The 17,590-nt window shown below is 44.9% G+C and overlaps 1 protein-coding gene across 3 annotated transcripts in view; it reads right to left on the bottom strand.

The window, feature by feature from the left end:
• Nucleotides 1–17,590, bottom strand: part of LOC147011450 (glutamate receptor ionotropic, kainate 2-like) — a 446,205-nt gene that overhangs the window by 209,292 nt on the left and 219,323 nt on the right. For all 3 annotated transcript variants that reach the window (XM_085857184.1, XM_085857185.1, XM_085857186.1), the window contains exons 2-4: nt 12,747–12,914; nt 11,584–11,841; nt 2,207–2,388 (exon numbers count right to left, since the gene is read on the bottom strand). In XM_085857184.1, the coding sequence (XP_085713310.1) occupies nt 2,207–2,388; nt 11,584–11,841; nt 12,747–12,914 (608 nt within the window). The remainder of the gene's footprint in view (nt 1–2,206; nt 2,389–11,583; nt 11,842–12,746; nt 12,915–17,590) is intronic.

Raw genomic sequence — 17,590 nt, 5'->3', positions numbered from 1 at the left:
CCGCTTTGACAACCGAGACATACGGAGGGTCACCGACAAAAAGACCATCGAGTCGCCTCAAGGGTGACAAAGGTAACCTGCATGGCCTCGCGGAGCTCCTTCGGTCATCCCAGCTCCGAGGAACATTAAAGGCTTACGAGTCCCGTTCTATCTTTCCTTTCTGGGGTTTTTGAATGAAAGTCTGTGGCGCCTTGTCTCCCAAGTCGAATTGTTGTCAGTGCATGTACATTATACATAAATATAGGCTGTAGGTTTTTGCTCGTGTCTTCTCCCCCATCCCCCCATTCATTGCATATGTGCATTTGAAATAAATGTCCCCATTGTTGAAATGTCACCTGCTCGTTGCGTCCTTTCCTGCCATTGACTGCCATAATCGCATTCGGAATAAGTAGCTGGCTAATTAATAGCTGATAAAACGTACATCTGGTCCGACGGGGCTTGGCGATATAAAACCGCTTGGCAATCGCAAATGGAACGAGCTGCTTAAAGCGGCTCGTTTTCGTGCAGGCTCCGTTGAGGTGTAAATCCCCGGCATTTTTGTCTGCGCGAATAATTAGGTACATCGACAATTCGGAGATCAACCCTGTAGCGGGTGGACAGAAGAGTTGGCTGATTTATGGTGTGGTTAACAACATCCGTAGCTGGGTTTTGGTTTGATCCGAAAAGCTGCGACTCGATTGCTCGTTCGGTGGGTGTGCATGGCCACAATTTAGCTAAAGGCGGTCGCCCGCACACCGAACGGGTGAAAATCCACAACAATATATTTACGTTTATATGTATATATATATATATATATATATATATATATATATATATATATATATATATATATATATCTATCTATCTCACATGATTGACCAAAGTTGAGAGTCCAAGTCGAAGGAAGTACAGTACAAATGGGTGTTTCATCATAAAATGGGAAGCATGGAGTTTGTTGCTTTATATTTTACATTCGTTAGTTGGAAAATAAAAGGTACTTTCAAAGGCCAGTGAATGGACTTATCAATCTGACTTTAAAATCATAATAGTGCTTATCTGAGACGAATCCCTTGGCTTCTTCTTCAAAACATCAAAACATGCTGATGGATGTTGAAACTCTTTGGAAAAAGTGAGGCAAGTAACGACTTCAATGTATTTTGTAAACGAAATGGTAGATATAACATAAGCTACATGCAGAACTCATTTGCCGTTGCATCTCCATCACATTCCGCTTCATCTGCCATCACACCAACTAGTCAATTTCAATCCCTCCAAAACTGGATGGTGTCGTCCCAAGGGTTGACACAACGCATGGTGGCTCGACTCAATCAAACATTACTTGCAGATAGCGAACGTCAGCCCTGTCCTGCTCCCTCCGCCAACCTCTCTCCACTTCACCCACCATCTCATTACAGACAGAACAAGATGGAGCCAAATTATCCATGGAGTGCCAACACTGGATCCCCAGGAAGGTCCCTAAGTGAAAGTTAGTCAAACAGGAACCATGTGCCACAACACGTATTGTCGCAAGGATCTTGAGCAACAACTTGTGTCTGCTACATATCATGCTGTCTGTGCTTCACACAAGCAGATCTGGAGAGGCAGCCAGGGTATTACACATTGTTAGAGGTACCGTAACCACAAATTCTCGATTTTATGGGGGCAGTGAAGAGGTCTTATAGGAGGTATAATTCCTCACGGGGCATGTTCAGTTTACTTGGGAGGGGGGAGGGGACATCTGCTCTGTGCTGATGACAGCCATCCAGCCAGAAACATGTTTGCAGATGAAGTCTCCCACAGGGTGAGTTGGCCCATAAAATTGAGAATGCAATGTAGTTGTAGCGAAAACACTGCAGTACAAACTATCTTTTAGGAGGCTGGATTGATGAGCAGGATCTGCTTTCTCAGCCTATGCAAAGCTGGGGGAAGCTTAGGTCTTTTTACAGACAAAATGGTGGTCTTTGACCACACTCCCCATCCTCAGTTTGTTAAATGCACAACCATACACTCACCCCCTTCCTCTTATGATAATCTATAGCTCTGAACAAAGATGGATTGTATCTAAAGATATGTACTAAACAAAAATATGAAGATATTACATGCTTATTCACCAAGCTGAAATGAACCACAAGTCAAACTCTGGCCTTGACCTTAACCTTTGACCTGAACACAAATACAGATGAGTGCCCAAGACAACGCTTTTGTGAGTTCTCACACCTCGTCATACCTGGCGCAGCACGACAGCCGCGGTCTTGTGCCCGCAGTCGAAAATGACGTGAAACTCGTGGCTGTGCTTCATGTCCTTGAGCAGAGGTTTTGATTCATTGGGGTCAGAGGGAAGCTGTCGAATTTTCAAACGCAGGTTATACCGAGATGGAGCTTTGATGAGCTCTTGTAGTCGGATGAGACCTGAAGAGAGACAGGTAGGATTAAATGTGTGGATTGACACATACACACACACAAGAATGCAGAGAATAAATCAGAAAAAAAGAAGAATACACCCAAGTTATAATCCCTGTAGTGTTTTGTCATTTCAGCACTGCAAAAGCTGTTGGTCCCCAAGCAAAGCACAGTAGATAGGTTAAGAAGCAAGTATATAGTAAGTCTAGCCTTCCACTCTCAGCATTCATTCTTTGCTCATGAAGATGGGATGACAGGTTTGAATCCCACATATTGTGTTGATTTATTTATTGTTCACGCACAAGGCCAATGATGTCTCTCATAATGTTTATTCTTTTATTGCATGTAACAAATTGTTGCAGCTGTCAGGTCGGCCAATTGCCCGGTCCGAATCCCAGCGAACAAAGCGGAAGCGATGGCCGACTGATTTTGTTGGCCGACTGATTTGTTGCTCCGAACTGGATGACGGACCAGTTTGCCATGATACCTAACTCCAATTGAACCACCGAGCCAGTCGATGCATCGAGGTTATGATCGGTGCCGTGTGTCCGTTACACTGATGACGACAAAGCAAATCACCTGACACTGACACGGTTTTGTCCTGGGTGCTAATCACCCAAGACCAATCTGCCCTCTGCAGATAATTAAACTCTCGATCAGAGCTGCTGAAATGCACCCGGAAACCAAGTGGTTTTATAATGTATTTGAAGCATGTGGGGTGGGGATACAAAACGAAGCAATACTGCACAATAAATACAAGACCACTGGACCTGGAGCTTATCTCGGCCCTGGCGTAATATTGGAACCCAAATTTGGTCGCATTCTGAATGGAGAAGATTTTTAGAGGAATTTACGCAATCTACATTTTGACCTACTTAAATTCACATGAACGGAACGAGCTTTGCAATCCTGTTGTCAGTCAGGAGCAGAACCTCGTTGCCAAATTTCAGCCGGATTGGCCCAGCCGTTTGGCCGGACAAGTCAAAATAGGAGATGGACGGATGGTGCATGATGACAATACCTAATTTGGAATTACAATTACAGATAATTTCATGATTAATAACCCAAACCCGCATGCGACCAGGGTTCAACGAATGAACAATAACCTTAATCATCTCAGTCTTGAAAGCCTCAGACATTCTTCAGGAGATATGCAGAGGTAGATTGCACAGGATAGGAAATACCACTGCTGCGCTCGGCAGGAAGCAGCAAGTTCCAAAGTGGAAACAGGCCTGCCCTACAACAGTTCATGGCTGTGGACTGAACCTGGCTTGAGGTAGAAAGTGGGCATGGCCTGATGCGGGGGGCGTAGCTGGAGCTGGGGGGGGGGGCAAAGGCTTCGTTCGGGGTAAAACCCCATTGTAGCTCACATGCAGGTTCCACCACAAGCTCTACTTGCCACTCATACCCTGCTGTTCACATCACCCCTATTTATAGCTGCCACCCTCACCATGCAGCTGTGACATCATAAGCCCCTCCCCGCTCAGCTGCCATTGGCCCATACTCAGTCTATGGGGGGGGGGGACGAACGCTTTCCTGGCCTTTCACCCAGCACTTTGGCACATTTTGCTCTCATGCCGGGGCTCCCACATACACCTGATGGCCTGTCAGATCACTTTAAAATAATATGGAAGACAGATTACAAAGGTATGAAGGGAAAGCAGTTTCAAACAAACATGTGCGGCAGGTTGACAAAAGCTTTTTACACATAAAACGATGCATCATCTATATCTCACATTTGAATTATAATTGAATTACCTCAAACCTGCGCTAAAACATGCAATATGGGAAATTATTACCAATATACTGTTAAAGTTACCCCCTAGAGGTCATTCCTACAACTACCACTATACCATGCCAGGTTACCCCTAGAGGTCAACATGTGGAAACTCCACCATGAGCCTTCGTTCGATTTTGTAAAAAAAAAAAAGAGTTAGACGTAGGTGAGCAGGTGTGCCACAGTTCAAGCAGATGACCAAAAGGAAAATAGAGAGTAAAGACAATGCATGTTGCTGGAGGTGAACACACCGACACAAACTGATACACCAAACAGGCAAGACACCTGAGAGCCTTACCTCAAGCTTCTTGCTACAAATGATGCGAATCAAGCTATTTCCTATTATTAGGCTTCCAGTGGGGTTCCCACTAAGCCTGGTGTTGGCTTAGTGGTTAGGGTGGCGGCTTGGGATCCCAGGGTCCTGAGTTCAAGCCCTGTTGGCTGCTGACTTAACACCAGGGGGTTGACTCAGCCTGTCATCCTTCCGAGGTCGGCGAAATGAGTACCAGTGTCCTGGTCCCGGTGTATGCCCCGGTTAGAATAGGTGTACCATATCCCTGTGTGTCATAAGAGGCGACCAGGGTTGGCGTCAGGAAGGGCATCCGGCCATAAAACATTGCCTCAAGAAAAAGCCCAACCCCTGCACAGCAGGGAAAAATGGCTGTAAAAACGGTCACACACAGTGGGGTTCCCACAGGAAGCCTATTGCTCTTGTAAAGATTATTTTTTTTATTATTCTTGGCAAATGTTGGAGACTATTCTGAGAAAATCGTTACAGTTAGCTCGCCAAAGCTTGAACAGATTATAAATACCTATGTAAACTCGAGCTTGACAAATTTTGTTTTATATGAACTTTTACCTTTTTTGGCTGCCATATTTGATTTAATGAAAACCTTTTAAAAAAAAATCTTCTTCATATCGGATTTAAAAACAAAACTTCAAAAACTTTCCTCTTCGAAACCGCTCAAGTGATGGAAACAAAACTTTACAGGTATGATCGATTACCCGAGTGGAAATTTTGTTGATAGTGATGATGTCATCAGTCCCGTGGTTTGGCAGCTATATTGGGTTGAAGGAAAAACGTTAAGAAACCTCCCTCTCTGAAACCGCTTGATCGAACGATGTGAAACTTCAAACATGATCACATACAAATGGGGATGAAACGTGGAAAACTATGATGTCATCAGTCACATCGTTTGGTGGCCATATTGGATTGAAAAAAAAACCTTTAAAAACCTTCTTCTTCGTAACCGCCTAACCGATTGAAACAAAATTTTAAACCGATGATTGAGTACCCATGGCAATAAAACATACTGAATTCAAGCCTCAATGCAACTTCATCTGTATCAACAAAACCGAAAGTACCGACCCACCTTGGAAGCCTATACTCGCTGCTTGCAGCTCCAGTTTACTATTGTAGTTGTGGTTATGTGAATTATGGTTATGATGCCCCTTCCAACTCTCGATCAAATGCAAATCGTCATAATAATAGGCCGAACACTAAATATCATGTATCCTCAAGATGAGACATTAGCACAGTGCGAGAGAGCGTGCTTGATGCAAATTTCAAGAGGATCGGCCGAGGAAATGAAACAACAAGGTACGGCCCTAGGGGCCAGGAATACCCCCCACGGTGTTAACAAGCAATATGTAACAATAGGAAGTACTTATCCTAGTATCAATATGCTGTTATAGCCAAAGTTTTCAATCACAATGTCCACATTCCCATCCTACACCCACTTCATCGAAAAGCAAGTCCAACCAAAAGAAACCCGAGTCCGACTTCATCCCGAGCGGAGCCTCCAGTTTGCTGAACGCATATCACCCTAAGAGGAATGACGACGTTATTGAAAAGACAGCATTTTCAACGAGCCACTTCATTAAGTGCATTTGCTTTACATAATTATGGCGATAACGCAATAATCGATGAAGGAAGTGACGATGGATTTTCATCAAACTAAGGGGCGACCGAGCAAACCGATAGCCAGGGAATCTTTTTGCACAGCTTGGTCCTGGAAAGGCTCGGACAGTTTAAGGTGTGTATACTATTATGGGCTGTAGGATCCCAGGAAACCGACAATTGTACAAGGTGTTGTGATTCCGTCATGGTGATGTCAAAACAGTACAGGCCGAGGGGCAGGGATAGATGGGGCCGCAAGGAGGGGAGTCCACTTCAGTCAGGGACGTTGTGATTGCGATAAATTGCACCAAATAGCATAATTAAAGAGATTTATGAGATAATTTGACGGGTCATTCAACATCTCATGTTAGCAGTGCTCTCAGGCTCATGGACGAGATTGTACGCGTATCAAATGCAGGACAAGGACGTTGGAAGATACCTTTACAGGTACAACGGACAAATAAACTGATGCGTGGGATTTGAACCTCGGATCGGAGCATAATGAGCTTATGTGAACAACTTCGGAAAACCGAACAGGCTAAGCAATTTGCTGATGTAAATGTCTGTGGTTTAGGCACCTTAAGAAAGTGTTGGCAACATGGTGTTGTGAAATTTTGTTTCTTGACTATTCTATGCAAATATAGTCAAAAAAACTATAGTATAGTGAGAGGTGAGTATGCATACCCCAGGCCATCATGTCAGTCTATAGTGGCCATTGGACAGGAGAAGTCAGATTAGAAATTTGGAATTTGTTCATGGTGCCAGCGATAGCTCGCCTACTCCTCGTAAAGGACACCGTGGGATTTTTTTTATCATCCTTCAGCTATTGCTGGGAGATAGGACGTCTATTTAACGTCCATCTGAAGGACGGCACACATGTTGATACCTCACCCTGCCTGTGAAACACCAGGATGACGGTTTATTGCTTGGAGGAGATTCAAACCCACGCGACACAGCTCAGAGGAGAGGGTGCGTACCACTCGGCCATCCTGATAACGAACAATGTATATGCACAAACAAGTACTATTGTGATTATAAAAAAAAAAAATTGTTAATCTAATTTATTCTTGTATTTTGAGGAATATTTTTTTGATAGATGAGAAATGAACAAACATCGACATCACAATTATCTTTTGACTGGACCCTTCCACAGACATCACAATCACATCATCAACACAATAATCCACCAACACCCAAGTGACCAAGTCCTGCCAATATGCATGTCTATCGCCAATGATTTTCGGTAAATATCGAATTACAGTGTAAAGCTATCTACTGTGTATGTTGCATTGGCCTTTCCAGGGAGACCGACTATTCCATGCACAAACTAGAAAGGCACGCCGCCAGGCTGACCAGTTTACGTTTTGTATCCCACTGAAAGGCTGGATCGGCATCCAGACAGAAACAAAAATCGATTCAGCTTTTTTTGTCTCATCCACCAAGTTTTGTCAGAATGAAAGGGAAGACCAAGAAGGAACCCGAAGAAGTCAAGAGCAAAGATGGAGTCATCAAGAGGAACCTGGATAGGATTTGTGTTTCAGCTGCAACTCCACAACCCTCAAACCCATCCAGGCACAGCCAAGTGAGCCTTGCAGAAAAACTTCTGATTTCTGCAAGAATTCACTTCTCCTTGGAGAGAAAGATAACGAAGGAGAGAAAGAGAAAGTAAAAGAGATGAAATCAGCAGTTTTTTCCCAGGCTCAAACGCAGCAACATGTACAAGCTACCAGAGGTCCATCAGCAGGGAAGCGCAGCCCACACAGCATCAGGATATGGCACAAACATAATGAAATATCCACAAACTCATCCACAACTTTTTGAGATGTCATGCTATATTTTGTGTTTGGCCCGATCTCTCCATTATAAACAATCACCTAAAAATTCCAGTATCCGGATAAGGATACAGATGTTCACCAAAATATTGTTACGGATCCGGGGTTTGAGGCTCACCACAAGGGGAATCACTAGAGTTCCTCCTGAAATCCTGATACTGAGGTCACCGATCATGGGTAACTCTGTGCACTGGCGGATTGCTGAGCAACCACGAATGCCAGTTGGTACTGCCGATCCTGGAAGGGTTTCAGTACTTTGCGTGGGTACCTTAGCTGTGGATGGCTGCACCAAAGGGGGTCTCATGTCCTCAACTGACACTGGGATTACTGCCAAGCGATACAGTGAGTGTGCACTGGCTAACAAGAACAAATCACATGGGGTAGAACATCTTGGCTAGCACTACGGATAGACTATGCTGGACCAATGAAGGAAAGGATGTGACAAACTGGGTACATTCATAAGAAGCAGGTTGATTACAAGTGGTTAAGGCAAAAGGACTCCAAATATTTACATAACAAGATACCGTGCAGAATGAACCCGTTATTAAGAACTTACACACTCGAGCACCATCAGACACATGACACACCCAAAAAAGTCAAAATCAGAAAGCAAGAGAGGAAGAGGGATGGAGAATACAATGTGTTTGTGACCTCTTATTTTTGCACACCAGGCATGGTCGACAGATGGATGCTTCATCCGCGCATGGATACTTACCACAGCTTTGGCCCCGCCCGGGCAAGGATTTGGCCCCAGAAATGGAGCTCGGCACCTGGCCACGCAATGGGCCAACATACATGGTTGCACTCTCTGGCCACCAAAATGTGCCAGACACCCAATGAGAGCCATAATTGAGTGGATCATAAGAGCTATCCACATGATGTTGAATGGCATCCGGTGCACTCTTGTGCTCCAAGCTAGGCGCGAGAACGTCCAGACCCGAGCATCTATAATAATGTGGGCCACTCACATTGTTCCGTTGGTCCCACAAGGTGGTGTTGGCATTGGTGGTGAGAGTGGTTGAGCGATGGCAGAGGTGGTGTAGTGGAGCAGTTGGTTATGGCATGGTGATTCATGGTGGTTGAGGCGTCATGGTTGTGGCGGTTAATGGCGACGGTAAGCAAGCTCAGGTTGTGGTCCGATGGTGCGGGAATTTTTATGAAGGCGTTGTGGTGGTCCAAGGAATGTTGTAGTATTGTGGTTCGAGTGTGGAGAGGTGTCCACAGGTGTTTGAAGTGAGGTGTCCATTGGGTAATGGCGTGAGGTTTGAATGCGAACCGGTGTGTGTATGCAAATGAGCTGCTTGTTGCTGTGCGTGCATGTTTGCGTGATAGAGGGGTCATGTACGCAAAGTAAAATAAGTAAAAGATGGGAATAAAGACCTGCCTAAAAGCCCACACAACACATTCTGTCCCATAAGCACACTCGACATAATGGAAGGGTTATCTAAAACTAATACTAATGAAATAACTGCCTCACGACCACTATATGTTGTGTGCCATTATCTTGAGGGAGTGTTGGCTTTGCAGAACTGCAACAATATAATCATTTTGTCCTTGTCATACACCCAACCTGTCCACCAAGTTTCGTCCAAATCCGTCCATAACCTTTTCAGATATCCTGCTCACAGACAGACAAACAGACAGACAAGCCGGGAAGCGGCGATGGGTCGCCGAGCATGGAAACTATAAGATATAGAGCAAAATGGATGTCATATAGTGGACAGGGAATCACCTTAAGATTATGCATATCAAATCTCATCCAGTTCCATCTATTGATAACTACTCGGTATCCATTTGAATGAAAAGTACCGAAAATGCAGTTTGAAATGGGAAATCCCCAAAGTTCGAGGGGGTGCTGTGGGTGAACAAAGATCTAAATCAAAACTCCAGCTGGATTGTTTGTGTACAATGTATTCCAGACGATTAGTGTGAATTTTCATGACCATCCGACCATAACCCGAGGAGGAGTAGCATTTGGCGCGAAGGCACCTCCAACTCTCGCATATTATCGATTTTTGCACTAATCAACCTTTGATCCCTGACCAAAGCGAAATTGGTCAATATGTCCTGAGGCAAAGTTGTAGTACTCATTGAGTACCATGAACCTGCAAAGTTTCATTCGTATCGATGCGCTCACCTGGTCGCTAGGGGGCCTTCAATTTTCGCCAATTTTCGCGCATACCCTAATTGTAGGGGGAGCTGCGGGTAAAGGATTCCATACATCACAAAAACCGGAATATATTTGATAGAGCATCACCTGTAGATCATCCGTGCCAAATTTCATAACCCTACGTGGGATAATGGCTTTCGGAATTGATTTCGCATGAACGGGACCGATTTTGAAGGTTTTTCGGTTGTTGCTCGGGAACCAAAGCGTCCCTAGCAACCATCACAATTTCTAAAGCACGAGGTCATAAGATGTACCTACCACCCGAGTTTGGTCAAAATCCGCCCACGTTTACTACCAATTATGCTGATGACAAACGATCAAACATCCAAACAAATAGACAGAATTACTGACAATAAGGGTCACCTATTTCGGCGACCCAACAAAAGCAGGGGTGAAAACTTAACCTCCTCCAATTTGTTGGCGGAGTAATAATGAACGTATAAAAGATATGCTGAAGAAGAAAACAATAAAAGTGTATATTTTACAAAAAATAGACAGGCATCTACAAAATAAATTGTAAGTATGAGTGAATTCCTGAACCAAGATCCACCTAAATTGGGCTCCTCATACGTTCTCTGTCAAATTGGATCGTCTGGTACGCATCATCTCTCAGCATCCGTGCAATGGCTTCACTCTATATCTGTCCTGTCTTTGTTCTTTGGTGATGACGGACAACAGGCCGCAAGAACCACAAGTGGCTCGATGATTATAAATGGCGGCCCCAGAGGCACGAGGGGAATTGAACGAAGAACAAGTGCACAGCAGGGTGGTAATTTGATTTTGCAGGTACGCTTAACAAATCTGTGTTTATATTGTCTTTCAAGTGCTATTATGATCGTATCATCCTTGTTGATCTACTGTTCAAAACAACTAACTGTAATGATGATTTCTGGATGATGATGATGATGATGATAGAATGTCACTTCTAGATGAGACACAGCATTGAATGAAAATATCATCCGAGTTCTATCAAGTGTACTTCTCACTAAAGAAGAATGAAGGACGACGAGATGACACAAATACAATTTCTACAAAAATTATTCTCACTGCATTATCTGGGTAACAGTCAGAGGTGGCCAATGAACGTGTGGGTATGTGTCAGGAGCCGCAGGTGTGCCATCGGAATTGGGAGGAGGTGCAGTGGGATGGGATGGTGGGTTGTATTATATTTATGCAAACATGATTTATGTATCTAGAATGTCTGCTTCACCGATCATTAACCCGAACCTTTTCCAAATAACTCCAAGCAAACACACTACGACTCTATACTTATGGATGTCAAATTCCAGGTGTGGGGGGATAACAAGCACATCGCATAATCTGACATTGGCAGGAATGTCCAATTTGTGAGATTTCATACATTTGCATCTATCTTTGGGTAATAAAATTGAGGACAAAAAAAAAAAAACACAATATGGCCACCAATCCTACATGTGACCGATGACGGAGCTGATAAAGTATGTCAGTTGCAAAAACAAAGCTTTCTGTTTGATACGAGAGCAATGTGGTGAGACCGAACCCTCACCTATACTGTCCTCGTAGGCGACGGTGACGACTTTCCATTGGTAGTGCTGAACGAGGTCGAGAACTGCACGACTTATGGAAGCGTAGTCAGGGTATAGGTTCACATAGAAGGAATCTCGGCTCATTGAGGCCTGAGGTTTCCATTGAGTTTGTACGTGTGGCACCTCCAGAGCATTGCAGATTGACTGCACAGCACTTGCCGAGGCACTGTGCGATGGTCCAAATATGGCTGCCACGCCGAGTGACAACTGGTCACATGCTACACAGGGGAGCACAGCATGATTGTTAGTGTTTACTATTGTAAATAGGTAAAACCTTATTTGCAGAGTCCACCAACACTGTTTATTCATGCATATGTATTACCTGGATATAGGTTTGCATAATTTCTGAATGCATGGCCATGCCGCTGATGCTGTTTCCCCCTTCAATCAGGGCAGGCATTTAGAACTTGGACAGAGCACTGCCATACAACTTCCTAACCTTTTCAAAAGATAACATAAGGTTACAACATCCACCAGCAAATGTGAGCAGATGGAAAAGCTCCACCTCTCCTCCAAGGGATGGTGCACTGCACTACAGGATACAATGTCCAACCTTGGAAACACCAGAGTGATCAAGCTAAAAGCCAACATACTAACATAGATGAGATGGATCAAAGACAAGTTCGCTACCTCTGAGTTGTTCCATCAGCCCATCACCGAATATACTCCTTCTTATTCTTATGCATGCAGTACATGGCTGTAGGAGCTGCATCATTGGCTGAGGGTGTGGCTGAGCTGCTGATGCAACACCCTCTGGAGGTTAGGGCAGGAATTTGGAATTTGGCTGGGGTGTTGGCGATAGCTTGCCGACTCTTCGTGAAGGAGACTGCGGGATATTTAACATCCACCAACTAATGTTGGCAGATGAGACGCCAAGTTTAACATGCATCTAAGGGATGGCATCCACATTGATGCCTCACTCTGCCTGCGAGACACGAGGATGACAGTTTCCAGCTGGGCCAAGATTCAAATCCAGGCGAGACAGCTCAGAGATGAGTGTGCATACCTCTAGGCCATCTTGCCAGCCTCACCTATTGGATGATGCTTACTGTTGACCTGGCCATGGAATTGTGTACAAGTTACGAAACGAACCTCAGGTCCAGAAGGAAACAAAATCCCTCACCTTTACGCGAAGCCTCAAAGCTGTCATGGATGTTTATGCGTTGAATGTCATAAGTTAATGTGGTGTTGGGCAGCAGTGAACGGTTGCGATTGATGTTGTTGACAGCAAACTTGAAGGCTACTTCTTCCGAACTTGGCTTGTCTTGTTCAACCGATTCAAAAATACCACCTGTAACATCGCACAAAAGAGCTGACTTACAGACAGCAATGGTGGACACAGCATCAATTTTGCAACAGGCAGTCACAGACCAGTTAAAGCAATATAAGTTGGAACAATAAAATCCTAATACCCAGAGTCCTGATGATAGGAGACAGAGGACAAATGATTGATTGAAAAAGAGAGTAGTACATATACTTACAAACACTTCCGAACATGCATAAACAGGATGGCCATGCAATAGACACTTACAAACACTTCCCAACATGCAGACACCTGTAAGCTATGAATAGATACTTACAAACACTTCCCAACATGTATAAACACGTAAGCTATGAATGGAGACTTACAAACACTTCCCAAAATGCACAAACAGGAAGGCCATGGAATGGAGACTTACAAACACTTCCAACATGCATAAACAGGAAGGCCACATCACAATAACACCGTCAAAGCCTGCAAAGAATAAAAGCAATGCCAGAGGCTTCACCCCCACCCCCATTTCCCCCTGCCCCCCACTCCATGCTCACTGTGTGCAAGTGTATCATTTTTAGGAGAACAAAGACAGTCATTTCCTCAGGCCATTCTGATACTTCCCAACGAAACACTGTCTGTTCAGATGTGTGAGAATTTCATTGCATGAGAATCGACAGAGAAGGGAGCGGGGGAGGGGAGATTGAGACAGAGACAGAGACAGAGACAGAGACAGAGACAGAGACAGAGACAGAGACAGAGACAGAGACAGAGACAGAGACAGAGACAGAGACAGAGACAGAGACAGAGACAGAGACAGAGACAGAGACAGAGACAGAGACAGAGAGAGGATGGGAGAGAGAGAGAGGATGGGAGAAAGAGAAAGAGAAAGGATGGGAGAGAGGATGGGAGAAAGAGAAAGAGAAAGGATGGGAGAGAGGATGGGAGAAAGAGAAAGAGAGAGAAGAGAAAGGATGGGAGAAAGGATGAGAAAGAGAAAGAGACGGGAGAAAGGATGGGAGAAAGAGAAAGAGAAAGGATGGGAGAAAGGATGGGAGAAAGAGAAAGAGAAAGGATGGGAGAAAGGATGGGAGAAAGAGAAAGAGAAAGGATGGGAGAAAGGATGGGAGAAAGAGAAAGAGAAAGGATGGGAGAAAGGATGGGAGAAAGAGAAAGAGAAAGGATGGGAGAAAGGATGGGAGAAAGAGAAAGAGAAAGGATGGGAGAAAGGATGGGAGAAAGAGAAAGAGAAAGGATGGGAGAAAGGATGGGAGAAAGAGAAAGAGAAAGGATGGGAGAAAGGATGGGAGAAAGAGAAAGAGAAAGGATGGGAGAAAGGATGGGAGAAAGAGAAAGAGAAAGGATGGGAGAAAGGATGGGAGAAAGAGAAAGAGAAAGGATGGGAGAAAGGATGGGAGAAAGAGAAAGAGAAAGGATGGGAGAAAGGATGGGAGAAAGAGAAAGAGAAAGGATGGGAGAAAGGATGGGAGAAAGAGAAAGAGAAAGGATGGGAGAAAGGATGGGAGAAAGAGAAAGAGAAAGGATGGGAGAAAGGATGGGAGAAAGAGAAAGAGAAAGGATGGGAGAAAGGATGGGAGAAAGAGAAAGAGAAAGGATGGGAGAAAGGATGGGAGAAAGAGAAAGAGAAAGGATGGGAGAAAGGATGGGAGAAAGAGAAAGAGAAAGGATGGGAGAAAGGATGAGGAGAAAGAGAAAGGATGGGAGAAAGGATGGAGAAAAGAGAAAGGATGAGAAAGAGAAAGAGAAAGGATGGGAGAAAGGATGAGAAAGAGAAAGGATGGGAGAAAGATGGGAGAAAGGATGGGAGAAAGGATGAAAGAAAGAGAAAGAGAAAGGATGGGAGAAAGAATGGGAGAAAGAGAAAGAGAAAGGATGGGAGAAAGGATGGGAGAAAGAGAAAGAAAAAGGATGGGAGAAAGGATGGGAGAAAGAGAAAGAGAAAGGATGGGAGAAAGGATGGGAGAAAGAGAAAGAGAAAGGATGGGAGAAAGGATGGGAGAAAGAGAAAGAGAAAGGATGGGAGAAAGGATGGGAGAAAGAGAAAGAGAAAGGATGGGAGAAAGGATGGGAGAAAGAGAAAGAGAAAGGATGGGAGAAAGGATGGGAGAAAGAGAAAGAGAAAGGATGGGAGAAAGAGAAAGAGAAAGGATGGGAGAAAGAGAAAGAGAAAGGATGGGAGAAAGGATGGGAGAAAGAGAAAGAGAAAGGATGGGAGAAAGGATGGGAGAAAGAGAAAGAGAAAGGATGGGAGAAAGGATGGGAGAAAGAGAAAGAGAAAGGATGGGAGAAAGGATGGGAGAAAGAGAAAGAGAAAGGATGGGAGAAAGGATGGGAGAAAGAGAAAGAGAAAGGATGGGAGAAGGGATGGGAGAAAGAGAAAGAGAAAGGATGGGAGAAAGGATGGGAGAAAGAGAAAGAGAAAGGATGGGAGAAAGGATGGGAGAAAGAGAAAGAGAAAGGATGGGAGAAAGGATGGGAGAAAGAGAAAGAGAAAGGATGGGAGAAAGGATGGGAGAAAGAGAAAGAGAAAGGATGGGAGAAAGGATGGGAGAAAGAGAAAGAGAAAGGATGGGAGAAAGGATGAGAAAGAGAAAGAGAAAGGATGGGAGAAAGGATGGGAGAAAGGATGGGAGAAAGAGAAAGAGAAAGGATGGGAGAAAGGATGGGAGAAAGGATGGGAGAAAGAGAAAGAGAAAGGATGGGAGAAAGGATGGGAGAAAGAGAAAGAGAAAGGATGGGAGAAAGGATGGGAGAAAGAGAAAGAGAAAGGATGGGAGAAAGGATGGGAGAAAGAGAAAGAGAAAGGATGGGAGAAAGGATGGGAGAAAGAGAAAGAGAAAGGATGGGAGAAAGGATGGGAGAAAGAGAAAGAGAAAGGATGGGAGAAAGGATGGGAGAAAGAGAAAGAGAAAGGATGGGAGAAAGGATGGGAGAAAGAGAAAGAGAAAGGATGGGAGAAAGGATGGGAGAAAGAGATGGGAGAAAGGATGGGAGAAAGGATGGGAGAAAGAGAAAGAGAAAGGATGGGAGAAAGGATGGGAGAAAGAGAAAGAGAAAGGATGGGAGAAAGGATGGGAGAAAGAGAAAGAGAAAGGATGGGAGAAAGGATGGGAGAAAGGATGGGAGAAAGGATGGGAGAAAGGATGGGAGAAAGAGAAAGAGACAGGATGGGAGAAAGGATGGGAGAAAGGATGGGAGAAAGGATGGGAGAAAGGATGGGAGAAAGGATGGGAGAAAGGATGGGAGAAAGGATGGGAGACAGGACCGGAGAAAGAATGGGAGAAAGGATGGGAGAAAGGATGGGAGAAAGAGAAAGAGAAAGGATGGAGAAAGGATGGGAGAAAGGATGGGAGAAAGGATGGGAGAAAGGATGGGAGAAAGGATGGGAGAAAGGATGGGAGAAAGGATGGGAGAAAGGATGGGAGAAAGGATGGGAGAAAGGATGGGAGAAAGGATGGGAGAAAGGATGGGAGAAAGGATGGGAGAAAGGATGGGAGAAAGGATGGGAGAAAGGATGGGAGAAAGGATGGGAGAAAGGATGGGAGAAAGGATGGGAGAAAGGATGGGAGAAAGGATGGGAGAAAGGATGGGAGAAAGGATGGGAGAAAGGATGGGAGAAAGGATGGGAGAAAGGATGGGAGAAAGGATGGGAGAAAGGATGGGAGAAAGGATGGGAGAAAGGATGGGAGAAAGGATGGGAGAAAGGATGGGAGAAAGGATGGGAGACAGGATGGGAGAAAGGATGGGAGAAAGGATGGGAGAAAGGATGGGAGAAAGGATGGGAGAAAGGATGGGAGAAAGGATGGGAGAAAGGATGGGAGAAAGGATGGGAGAAAGGATGGGAGAAAGGATGGGAGAAAGGATGGGAGAAAGGATGGGAGAAAGGATGGGAGAAAGGATGGGAGAAAGGATGGGAGAAAGGATGGGAGAAAGGATGGGAGAAAGGATGGGAGAAAGGATGGGAGAAAGGATGGGAGAAAGGATGGGAGAAAGGATGGGAGAAAGGATGGGAGAAAGGATGGGAGAAAGGATGGGAGAAAGGATGGGAGAAAGGATGGGAGAAAGGATGGGAGAAAGGATGGGAGAAAGGATGGGAGAAAGGATGGGAGAAAGGATGGGAGAAAGGATGGGAGAAAGGATGGGAGAAAGGATGGGAGAAAGGATGGGAGAAAGGATGGGAGAAAGGATGGGAGAAAGGATGGGAGAAAGGATGGGAGAAAGGATGGGAGAAAGGATGGGAGAAAGGATGGGAGAAAGGATGGGAGAAAGGATGGGAGAAAGGATGGGAGAAAGGATGGGAGAAAGGATGGGAGAAAGGATGGGAGAAAGGATGGGAGAAAGGATGGGAGAAAGGATGGGAGAAAGGATGGGAGAAAGGATGGGAGAAAGGATGGGAGAAAGGATGGGAGAAAGGATGGGAGAAAGGATGGGAGAAAGGATGGGAGAAAGGATGGGAGAAAGGATGGGAGAAAGGATGGGAGAAAGGATGGGAGAAAGGATGGGAGAAAGGATGGGAGAAAGGATGGGACAAAGGATGGGAGAAAGGATGGGAGAAAGGATGGGAGAAAGGATGGGAGAAAGGATGGGAGAAAGGATGGGAGAAAGGATGGGAGAAAGGATGGGAGAAAGGATGGGAGAAAGGATGGGAGAAAGGATGGGAGAAAGGATGGGAGAAAGGATGGGAGAAAGGACGG

This window comes from Eptatretus burgeri, chromosome 15 (assembly GCF_056783735.1).
Source record: "Eptatretus burgeri isolate ZD-2024b chromosome 15, Ebu_testis_v1, whole genome shotgun sequence".
Lineage (NCBI taxonomy): Eukaryota > Metazoa > Chordata > Myxini > Myxiniformes > Myxinidae > Eptatretus > Eptatretus burgeri.
Note: the sequence above shows the minus strand (reverse complement) of the source record. Positions and strands in the feature narration are given on the sequence as shown.